Genomic DNA, 11,725 nt, shown 5'->3' on the forward strand with positions numbered 1-11,725 from the left:
TTTTTTTATATTTTTATTTTTTTGAATACAAAACACTGATCGTTGAAATTGACCTAAATTGACGAAATATACACTGAATTAATTTCATCAAAGAAATAGTGAAGAGGAAAATACGAATATGTCACTATAATTGAGTAATTGATTGAACTGTCACATTTGTCCATCTTTTCATCACAGCAAAAGAAAAGAGAAAAAAGAAAACATGACATAAATTTTTATAAATTTGAAATTAAATGAACAAAATTAAAATTGATTTTTAGTATTGTATAAGTTTTTAAGCTTATTTTTTCATCGTAATATTGTGAAGTTTGTTATAAATTAAATTTTACAAATGAAATTTACAATTTAAAATTTAAAATTGACAATAACAAAATTATAAATTAATAATTATATTATTTTTTACGTATTCATTTTATGTAATAACTAAAAATGAACACTGCTACTAATTAAATTATTATGTCATAGTTATCAGTGACAATTTCATCTTTCATCTACGTATGCTGTAAAATATCGCTATTCATGCGATTCTTTATCATTCATCCTTATCAAATGATTAATCTTAGGTTACTATTCAAGTACACATCTAATTAATTAGATTTTTTTTTTAACTATGCTAAAATTGGGCATCATTTTTTGCACAAATGTTACGGTATGCCTACAGTGTACCCCTGTTTATCATATTATTGCTGGTGAAATCACAAATTATTATTTCCGTCAATATCATTAATCATTTTATGAATGTAAAAGTTGGAATAATATCAGAATCTGACCAACATCGTTTTGTGATTTTTTGTTATTATGAAATTATATATTGCATTATCATACACTACGTGCTGTATTGCATGTACTACACATATCGTATGCTTCTGTACTGTACATATCGTATACTTCTACAGTAATTGCACGTCAGTTTTTATCATCTCTTTGAACATTTTATATTTAATCAATCTACCATCTTTCTTGCTTCATTCTTCGTCTTCAATTTATCACAAACATTTAATGATATGTTTTAGCATGCTTTCTAAAAATGCTTAATATTTTCATCAACCTTTTTATGCAAATACTTTACGTTGACTCATATATACTTGGATACGCTTTATCGTCTATTTTATTCATAGTTAACCTTATAAAGATTATCACTACGATAAGATAGCTGATTATTGATAACTAAATAGTATCATTATTGTAGAAAATTATTGGTGAAAATTAAAAAGTAGGAATTGTCAAAATGAAAAATTTTAGGTATGTTTTGAAATTATTTAATTTCTTTGAAATTTTTTCCCACACCAATCAATAATTGTATCTTTTAACATAGAGTAATTATTGATAAGATTAAATGTTGATGTGAATACTTTTGGTGGCCATCCAATTACATTACGATAAAAATCACACACTAGAAAATCACGTATTTGAATTGGAATGAATATCATTATTAGATATATCGAATCCATTCCAATATAATAACGATATCGTGGAAAATGACTTGTGATAGCATGAAAATACGAATCAACAACCAAATTCAATGATGTTGATGCACCATCGCAGAAAAATTCACATGAACGATCACAATCTGTAATGATTTAATTAATATAAAATTTAAAATGCAAAATTATTTTTTTCAAGTTTATTTCATTTTCTTAAAAAAAATCTAATTAATGATAATTTTATGCATACAATTTAAAAATTTATCATTTACTTATTATTTACATACATAAATTTTAATACAACAGTTGATTGGTTGAGTATGGTATTGAAAAAAAAAAAATAGAATTCAAGTTATTAATTTTGTTCACATCTATTGAAAGGTATTGCCAGTTAATATAAGTAATATAAATTAATTATCGCAAAATTATCCAAATTTCTAAAAGATTATCCAAGAGAAATGAAAACATAATAATTAAATATATATAATAATATTTTTTAAAATATATTATATAACAAATTAAGCATATATATTGTAATAATATTATTATATTAAAAATATTCATTCTTTACTTAATTTTATTTCCTAAAATTTCGATTTGTCAAAAAAGTTTGTTTAAGAAATTAAACAAATTGTGGCGGAAGAAAAAATGAAAAGACTGAAATTTCTGATTAAATTTAAAATATTCCATAGTAAATTAATCAAATCAGAGGTTTAGATTTTTAATTTTTTGAATTTTTTCGGATTTCATCTTTTAGCAACATCCTGTACATCCCATGTGGTCTAGTGGCTAGGATTCGTGGCTTTCACCCACGCGGCCCGGGTTCGATTCCCGGCATGGGAAGTTGTGTCAGCTTTTATCACCCTTATGTAATAACCAACTTTTATTATTATGTTATTTTTAATTGACATATAGGTTTGAAAATTTCGAAGCTAATTGATCAAAGATATGTTATCATTAAAATATTGCGCATGATATTCAAATAAATCAAATATTTCGCATGAGATATTCAAATAAATTTTTTATGCAAATTTTCAATGTTTTTTTTGCATGATTGAAAATTAAGATCAATTCAAATTTCTAGTAATTTCCAATTCAAATTTTCAGTACTAGATTTAATAACTTATATTAAAAGAAAAAAAAAAAGAAGCTTACATAATTCCTTGAATGCTTCACCACCATATTCCGCTTTTCGAGCATTGTCCAGTCGATTCCATGAATAATTGATACGATCAATCATTGCTTTCTTATCCATAAGACCTGTTCGAAAGCGTCCAGGTTCCAAAACTGCACAATGTATGCCAAATTCGCGTAATTCTTGACTGAAATATTATTTTCAAAATTTTCCTTTTTTTTCTTCATTTTCATTTCCTTCATAAATTATTTTTAATTTCAGTTTTTGATTTTTAATTTTGTATTCAATTAATCTTTGTTCGATAGTTTTTGTTTTTTCTTTAAATCTTTTTTTAAAAAAAGTAAAAGAAAACGAATAAATGTTAGAATAATTAAAGCAAAAAAAAACTTTTCAACTTAACAATATTTAATAAATCAATAAATTTTGCATGACCTAAAATTATCCCAATGTATCATATTGGAAATCGAAAAAAAAGCTGATATTTTAAATTTAAAATCTCTAGCAAGCAAAAATCATAGCACCAATTATCCTAATTCATTAATTAGCTTAATAATTAGTTATGCAAGTCTTTGCAGAAAAAAAAGTGGATAATTCTTTTTTTTTTTGGAAACTTTTTGATGATAATTTAAAAATATTACCGTAAAACATTGAGATAAGCTTCGGTGGCAAATTTTGAGACAGTATATGGGCCAATTCCCGCTAATGCTAAACGACCACAAACACTGGTTATTGCTATTACTCGACCACGAGATTCTTTTAATAAAGGCATAAATGCCTAAAATATTATAATTGCTTATTTATTTATTCATTCATTTATTTACTTATTTGCTTATTTATTTATTTATTTATTTGTTTACTTATCTGTTTGTTTGTTTTTCTTTTCTAAATGTTTTCCTTTTTTTGTTTTTCCTTTCTTTTAACAAAGACATAAATGTCTAAAATATCACAATGTTTATTTATTTATTTATTTATTTACTTATCTGTTTATTTGCTTGTTTATTTGTTTACTTATTTGTTTATTTGTTTTTCTCTCTAAACCAATTAAATATTAATTCATTAAATTGCAAAATATATTGAAAGGAAATAATCGTTTTTTTTTTGCTATTAAATTGGAAATTTAAAAGTCAAAGCAAAATTTATAAAATTGAAATTAATTAGAGGATGAGAAAAAGCAACAAATTATAAAAGTTTTTTTTTGTTTATTTTAAACATATTAATTAACAACTAACATGTGTAACACGTATAACACCAAGAGTATTCACATTCAAATCTTTTGCATATTCCTCTACCGTACACCAATCATCATATCCATAAATTCCGAATGATCCAGCATTATTCACTAATGCCCATAATTCTGAAATACAAATACAAACACAAAGATGATTTTAGATAAAAATATTTCATGAAAAAAGTATGAAGTAGCTGTAATAATTAAACAAACATCATCAAATTAATTAATTCATTGATTAATTAATTAACAAAAATTTTGGCAATGCTATTGCATATAGCACTTAAAAAAAATTCTTTTCCATCACATTAATATTATTCAATGAGTGAATGGATTAATTAATTAATTTTAGAAATTTGACAATAATTTTTACCCAACAAACTGTATAATCTATCATTTTGTTACCATAACAGAAGAAAAAAATTAAATAAAAATAAAGTTAATAAAAAATAAAATTCAAATAAAACGATTCAATAGCAATCATTAATTTGATATTAATCATTCAATTATATTATTTGTAAGTGAAATAAACCAAAACTATTTACCACAATTTTTTTCTTTAACTTATTTTTTTGAAGAAAAAGAATTAATTTAAAAAAAAAATTATTTGTAGGAAGGAAAAATTTGGATTTTTTTTTTTATATTTCAAACAATATTTCCAGGATAAGCCATCATACTTTTTTAATTTATAAATTAATACATTTGTAAAAATCTTATGGTAGAATATCATTGATTAACCGAAATATAATTAATTAAAAATTATTTAATAACGTACTTAATTTAGGATTTAAATTCTCTTCCACAGAACGGACAGCATTTTGAACCGATTCTTCATTTGTCACATCAATTTGTACCGGAATTAACTTTCCAATGGTATTCTTCGCTATTTGTTCAATTGCTTGCATTCCCTAAATGAGTAAAAATATTCGGATATCTTTTGAAAAAAAAAAAAAATTGAATTTAGCTAATATGCAAATTATCTTTCATTTAATTTTTACTGCTATTATCACTTCTTTTCTTTTTTTAAATATTAATTCTAATAAACCATATGGATTACATTGATAATCCTATTCTGCCATAGCCTTATCATTTCAAAATTATAATTTCATTTTCATCTCTTAATTAATTACGAAATTTATAAAACTATTGATTAGCCGATTGCTATTTCAATATATACAGCATTTATTACAATTATTTGTTTCTAAATTTTATTTTCAATAAAAAGTTAAAGAAATAAAAAAAAAAAGAAAACAAAGATGAAAAGATAGGAAGATTGAAAATTGGTAAAAAAGAAAAAAAAATTTACATGTTCAGTTAAACATCCAGCAAATGTTGGTAGGCCATTTTCTGCACATTTAATAGCCAATAAATAGCCAAAGCCTGAATCACAACCAGTAATGAAAACTGCTTTAGCATTAAGATTAGCTATTTGAATTGTTTCCAAAAAATTTCGTATCCCATAATAGAGGAAGATAAGTGCAGCAATGAGAAGTAATACTTGTAACATTTTCAATTGTATCGTTTCAACACTGAAAAGAAAATAGGAAAGAAAGGAAAAATTTTTAATTGTAAAAGATTTTTTTTTTTTTGCTTTCAAATTACGCAATTAATTTTTAAACAATAATTTTAAAATTGCAAATTAATTTTCAAATAGCAATTTTAAAATTGAAAACTAATTTTCAAACAATAATTTTAAAATTGCAAACTGATTTTTAAATAATAATTTTAAAATTGTAAATTAATTTTTACACAATGATTTTGAAATTGTAAATTAATTTTCAAACAATAATTTCAAGATTGTGAATTAATTTTTACACGATAATCTTAAAATTATAAATTAATTATTATACAATGATTTTAAAGTTGCAAATTAACTTTTACACAACAATTTTAAAATTGTGAATTAATTTTCAAACAATGATTTTAAAATTGTAAATTAATTTTTACACAATTAAGCTCTTTAAAATAAAATATTAAAAACAAAAAAAAAAATTGACAAACATAATTGGACGATAGTTTATATTTATTATTCCGTTCGTTTTTTCCTCATTTTTTTCTTTTTTTTTTTTTAATTATAATGATATTAATAATTGGATTTGACAACTGCGACAAAAATGAATGATTACAGTAGGGATAATTTCAGGAATATTCCTAAAATTAAAACTATTAGTTTTAATATTCTTAAAATTAAAATTATAAATTTTAAACTATCATTTACAATAATAACTGGCAAAAATTTCCTCAAATTTTTCTAACTAAAATAAAAGTTATTGTTTTTATTCATATTATAGAGGAGTTAAATTTTGCTAAAAACTATTTTCAATTTTAAAAAATTTTATCTTAAAAAACTAAAACTAATATTTTTTAACCAAATTAGAATATTTTAAATGAATTAACGACGTTTTAATCTAATTAAAACGATTTAAACGAATTAGCACGTTTTAAACAAATTAATACGATTTAATCAAATTAACATAATTTAAACGAATTAATACATTTCAACTAACATTTAATTTACATTTATGAATTATTAAATTAGCCAATATTTCATTTTAATAAATTTTTATTTCACTTAAAATCATAAAAGTGGAAAACGTAAACGATTACTTTTTTTTTCCGATATTTTTATTTTCAATTTTTGGGAAATATTACGCCAAAAACTTGATTTAATGTCAAAAAAAAAAAATAAAAAATAAAATAGAAGAGAAACAACTGAAGTTACTCAATGATTTTATGTATGTGATAATAATGAATGATAGGCACAATCTGTCACATCATACTTTTGTCCACCCCCCCCCCCCTCCTCCTTTCATTCCATCCATCTTTTTTTCTTATCTCTACCAGTTCCGCCTTTTTTTTTCCCCATCTTCTTTTTTTGTGTCCTCTTCCTTTCATCTGATCTATCATCTATCCTTAAATTAATTGTTTCATACCATTTTTTCACTTTATACTACTTTGTTTTTTTTTTTCATCCTTTATTATTATATTTTAGGTCATTTTAAAACGCACAAATACAAAATTAGGTCATAGCATTGATTGAATAAATTAATTATTCGTCAGGTCAAAAGGGTCAAACTATTTTACGATACAAAGGAAAAGAAAAAGTGGAATGAAAAATGTCAGCAAAAAAAGAAAAGATATTTAAGGATGTATTATTATTGTATACAGTGGGAGTAATCAGGAAGAAACGAAGAAAATAAAATTAAAAAAAAATTAGGGAACGGAAAATTTTTTTTTTTTATCACTACTTGTCATTTGACATTTTTTTGTCATTTGATGTGTAATTTAGCAAATAAGAAGAACGTCGTTTTTCTTTGTGATCAATGATTGAAATGAAAAAATTAAAAATCAAATTTTAAAATGAAATCAAAAACGAAATATTTCAATTGTTACTGTTGGATTAAAAATGGAATACTCAAATAAAAAGTATGTTATGATATGGGAAGAATGGAAAATGTTTAAAATATCAATTAAATTTATGGATTTATTATTACTTTTTAATTTAACGACAATGATTTAATATTTTAATTAACTAATAATTTTCTCATTATTTATTTTACAAATATTGATTCGTTTAATTAACGAAACACTAATTCCAATATTAGTAGTTAATTAATGGATTTATCAGTATTTAGTCATTTTTTTACTAATATTTACTAATATTAACTTTACTAATATTAATTTACTCTTGCTAATTAATTGATGCATTTATTATCACCTAATTTAGCAAATACTAATATCAACATTTTCTTCTACAATATTAACTTGATATTATAAATTAATTAATTGATGCAATAATAATTGCTCGAAAGATGAGTTTTTTCAAAAATTTTTGGAATTTTCAATTTTTTCTTTTTTCTTTTTTGTACAGTGGGAGAATTTATTGGTGTTATAAATTAATTAATTAATGCCACAGTAATTAGCCGAAAGATTGGAAATTTTCAATGAAAGTTTGAGTATTTTAATTAATTAATTTACTTATTGCTTTCAGTTAAAAAGAATGAAATAGCATTTATGAATTTTTTCATAATCTTTTTTATTAATTAATATTTAACACTTTTAGCAAAATTAATAACTTTCATATTTTTAATAATATATTTTATTTTTCTTTTCAAATTTTATAATTTTCTTTTTGTTTGCGCAACAAATTAACAATAATAATTTGCAATGTAAAAATCATTGCAAATTTTAAATTAACTTATAAAGGACATTTAAAATTTGTTGCACTTTAAAATACTCTTAAAAAACTGGAATTAAAATACCAAAAATAAGTCGAAAATTGTTAGCAAAGTCAAAAAAAAAAAAAAGAAATGTAATTAGTTGTATGTAGAAATGTTAGAAAGGACAAATAGTGAAGAATAGTTTCGAAGATACTTTTTTTTCAAAGATAATAAAACAATTCAAGACCAATTGCAAACGAAGAAGAATTCGTTTTGGAATAAAATAGTCACCACTTTTAGCATCGGTGACATTCAATTATTTAACAGGGAACCAATGAAAATCAGAGATCATTAGAAATTAGAAGAAATTTATGCATGGACAATGAATGGTCAGTAAATGGACAAATGACCAGAAGAAGTGAGAACAAATACAAATGAAATTCAAACGAAAATATAGCACCAAGGACGGACTAATGGTGCCGTTAAAAAGTGATGTACGATTGAACAAAGATTTTGTTAAAATTTCCTTGAGTTTTTTCGATTGGAAATTATCGGTAAAATCGAAACGATATATTTTAGGAATGTCAAAAGGTCAAATAGCAGATGATAATTTCGAAATTGTCAACTAGTTATTGAAAGGACTAAGATATCATACAGCAAATATTGTTCCGATTCACAACAACCAAGATAGCATTAAGCAATCAGGGAAATGATAAGCTTAGAGCTTAAGTAAGAATTAAAGTACAATTTACAGAATCGGAAGACCGAAAGGTCATATAATGACAATTTGTCTGGCAAGCTAATAAAGGATCACAAGAAGTTGACTTGAAAATGAAATTTACCGTTAAAATAGGAGGAATCATTGAAGGATTACTAATTAACCTATCTGTTCTTATCAATATTCTTATCAATATTTGATAAACTAATACGTTTGAAAGTTTTGATATTAGAGTTTACTTTTAAATTGATAGAATTTATTACTTTTTATTTTTACCGTTGCTAGTTTTTGCTACAAATAAGAAGCAAAAATGTTCATTGGTCAAGAAAAAAATTGAAAATCATTTAAAATTTATGAGAGCTAAAATTTGATCAGAGAATTCAATTAGTCTCAGTTCATAGTTCAAGTTCAAATGGCACAAAAGCAATTATTAATCATAAGCAATAGCAGTAATTGATGAAAAAGTGGACAATAGTGACACGAAGAATGGACATTTACAAAAACTATTAGTTCACTCTGTATGTTGTTCGATTTATGATTGCATAATTATGATCATACTATGAATCATGCTATCGATAAGTGTAGATGAAACATTAAAGATCAATAGAAAACAATAAAGGTTAAAATAATAAGGAATAATCATGATACTGTATAATATCGTCGTCGATCAATAAAATCTAAAATCAATAGAGATTAATAAATTATTAGTTTCTAAACGTTATTTGAGTGAAAATTTGGTTTGGGTTTTGCTTATTTTCTATTGATCAAATAGATCAATAGACCAAACACTAAAGATCAATAGAGATCAAATACTAAAGATCAATAAAGATCAATAATGATTAAGACAATAAAGATAAATGATACTAATGGATAGGGATTTTGTATAATTTATGATAATTGCAACATTAAATCAACTATTATTTTTCATGTGTCATTTCTATATGACAAAAAAAAAGAAACTTGTTTTGCATTAATTTTGTAAACAATAAGGTGAAAGAATGGCATGTGATAAGCAAAGAGGTAAAAAAAAGGAAGAGAAAGAATGATAAAATGATAAACATGTAGTGTTATATTAAGAAATAATTAAATAATTAGGTAATTAGAAATAAAACTATATGATAATTTTACATATATGACATGATAATTATATGGCAATTTTACATTCAATAGTAGGTTGAAGAAATGATATATTTAATAGGCAAATAGGTAAAAAGGGAAAAAGGAGTGATAAATGATAAGCATATGGTGCTGTGATAAGGAATAAATAAATAATTAAGTAATTAAAAATATAACTGGGAATATGATAATTCTATGTTTAACAATAAATGGAAGAAATTATATTTAATGAGTAAATAAAGTAAAAATGGAAAGAGTGATAAATGATAAGGATATGATGTTGTGATAGGAATTAACTAAACAATTAAATAATTAGAAATACACCTAGGAATATGATAACTTTTTATTTAATTATATGTGTTAGCATAATTTAAACATCAAATGGATGATAGGGAGAAAAAACATTAAAACTTTGGAATGGAAAAGGATTAAAGAAATGAAAAGGAAACGTTTTCATTGAAGAAAAAAAGTGTTATCAAAATTTTAGTGATATCATGATAATATTTGATATCACGATATCAGTAAGAATTGTCAAAATTTTACTGATACCATTATAATAATTAGATCATGAATATCAGTAAGATCATAATACCAATTTTAGTCACATTATGCAATTATTGCTATCTATAGAGAAAGAATAAATGTTAAAAAAAAATTTTCATTTAATTTTAATTTAGAATAAAATTTGATTAAATATCACCGATGAAAATAAGCTTTAAAATGAATGATGAAATTTGAATTTCTTTCATTCATACTTATTATCAAGAAATAGACGGTTGTAAATTTATATTTAATTGAAATGAGCAATACGTTGAAAAATTTCTACTTGTTGTTTAAAAAAATAAATAAGAAATCAAATTTAAATCCAATTTTGTTTTGTTTTTAATTTCCATAAAACCTTTCATTTTAATATTAAAAGATTTCCTATTATACTGTAACGATTTATGGCATTCATTAATGTTCGATGCTTAATTAGTCATCATTTTTGGTATTTGAAATTTTCATCATATTATTACAATTATTTATACAATAAACAAACAATTTTGCAACAAATTTCAAAAAATTCGCTTTTGAGAAAATTTTACTTTGAAAAAAAATTTACAAAAACTTAACTTTAAAAATTCTAAGAAAACTTTTTTTTTTAAAAAAATACACGCCATCTTATTACTAATTAATAAAATAATTACTTTTACCGCTTGTAACAGGTAAAATTGTAATGATTTCTTTGTATTCATACTAATTATTTGATATTAATTAATCTAATTACTGCATATATTATTTGTCATGTTGACAATATTGTTATCGTTAATTCTTTTACTAGTCAATCTAAAAGAACTAAACTCGGAAGTATCAAAAATGTTCACAAAGTATTCGCAACAAAATTTAGTTAAAGGTGAAAGTATCGCTCAATTTGCTGAACGTTTCAAAACTGCAGGTATCATAGTTTTACCTAATTTCATTTATCAAATCAATGTTGATAGGAGAAAAAAAAACAAACAAAAAACTTCAGTGTTGAAAATTTTACCTGAAATATTTCATTGATTATGAATAAATTTAACATTTCTTTCATAAAGTTTTTAATTTTTATTTCAAATATTGAATTTCATCAAATTTTAACGACACTAATAAGTTGTGTCAGTAAATGATCAAATAATTTTACTACAATTAATTATCTGATATAAAATTATATGAGTAATTATTTGGATAAATAATATTTATGCAGGGAAATTGAGTATGTTAAGAGAGCATGATGATATGAAACGGAAAGATCGGCATATATCAAGTTTTATGCAAAATAAAAAAGTAATATTTTGAAATTTAAAAAAAAAAATTAGAAAATTACGTTTCATTTTCCTTATTATGCATTTATTTTTTTCGTTAATTTTCTAAATTTTTATCGTTTATATTATTGATTAATTATTAAAATATTAATTGAAAATTATA

At 23.0% G+C, this 11,725-nt stretch overlaps 1 protein-coding gene and 1 non-coding gene across 2 annotated transcripts; one reads left to right on the forward strand and one right to left on the reverse strand.

Moving 5' to 3' along the window:
• Positions 1–1,259: 1,259 nt before the first annotated feature.
• On the reverse strand, positions 1,260–5,322 carry LOAG_08821 (hypothetical protein; the record flags this gene model as incomplete). Its single annotated transcript, XM_003144351.2, has 6 exons — positions 5,094–5,322; positions 4,563–4,695; positions 3,789–3,913; positions 3,198–3,334; positions 2,580–2,746; positions 1,260–1,570 (listed from the first exon to the last, which is right to left on the reverse strand). Exons 1-6 carry the CDS (start codon positions 5,292–5,294, stop codon positions 1,260–1,262), a joined length of 1,074 nt encoding a protein of 357 aa, XP_003144399.1. The 5' UTR covers positions 5,295–5,322.
• On the forward strand, positions 2,196–2,267 carry LOAG_20059. The gene has a single exon. It is a non-coding gene; the product is annotated as a tRNA-Glu (tRNA).
• Positions 5,323–11,725: the final 6,403 nt, after the last annotated feature.

The sequence above is a fragment of the Loa loa genome (genome assembly GCF_000183805.2).
Source record: "Loa loa unplaced genomic scaffold supercont3.167, whole genome shotgun sequence".
Lineage (NCBI taxonomy): Eukaryota > Metazoa > Nematoda > Chromadorea > Rhabditida > Onchocercidae > Loa > Loa loa.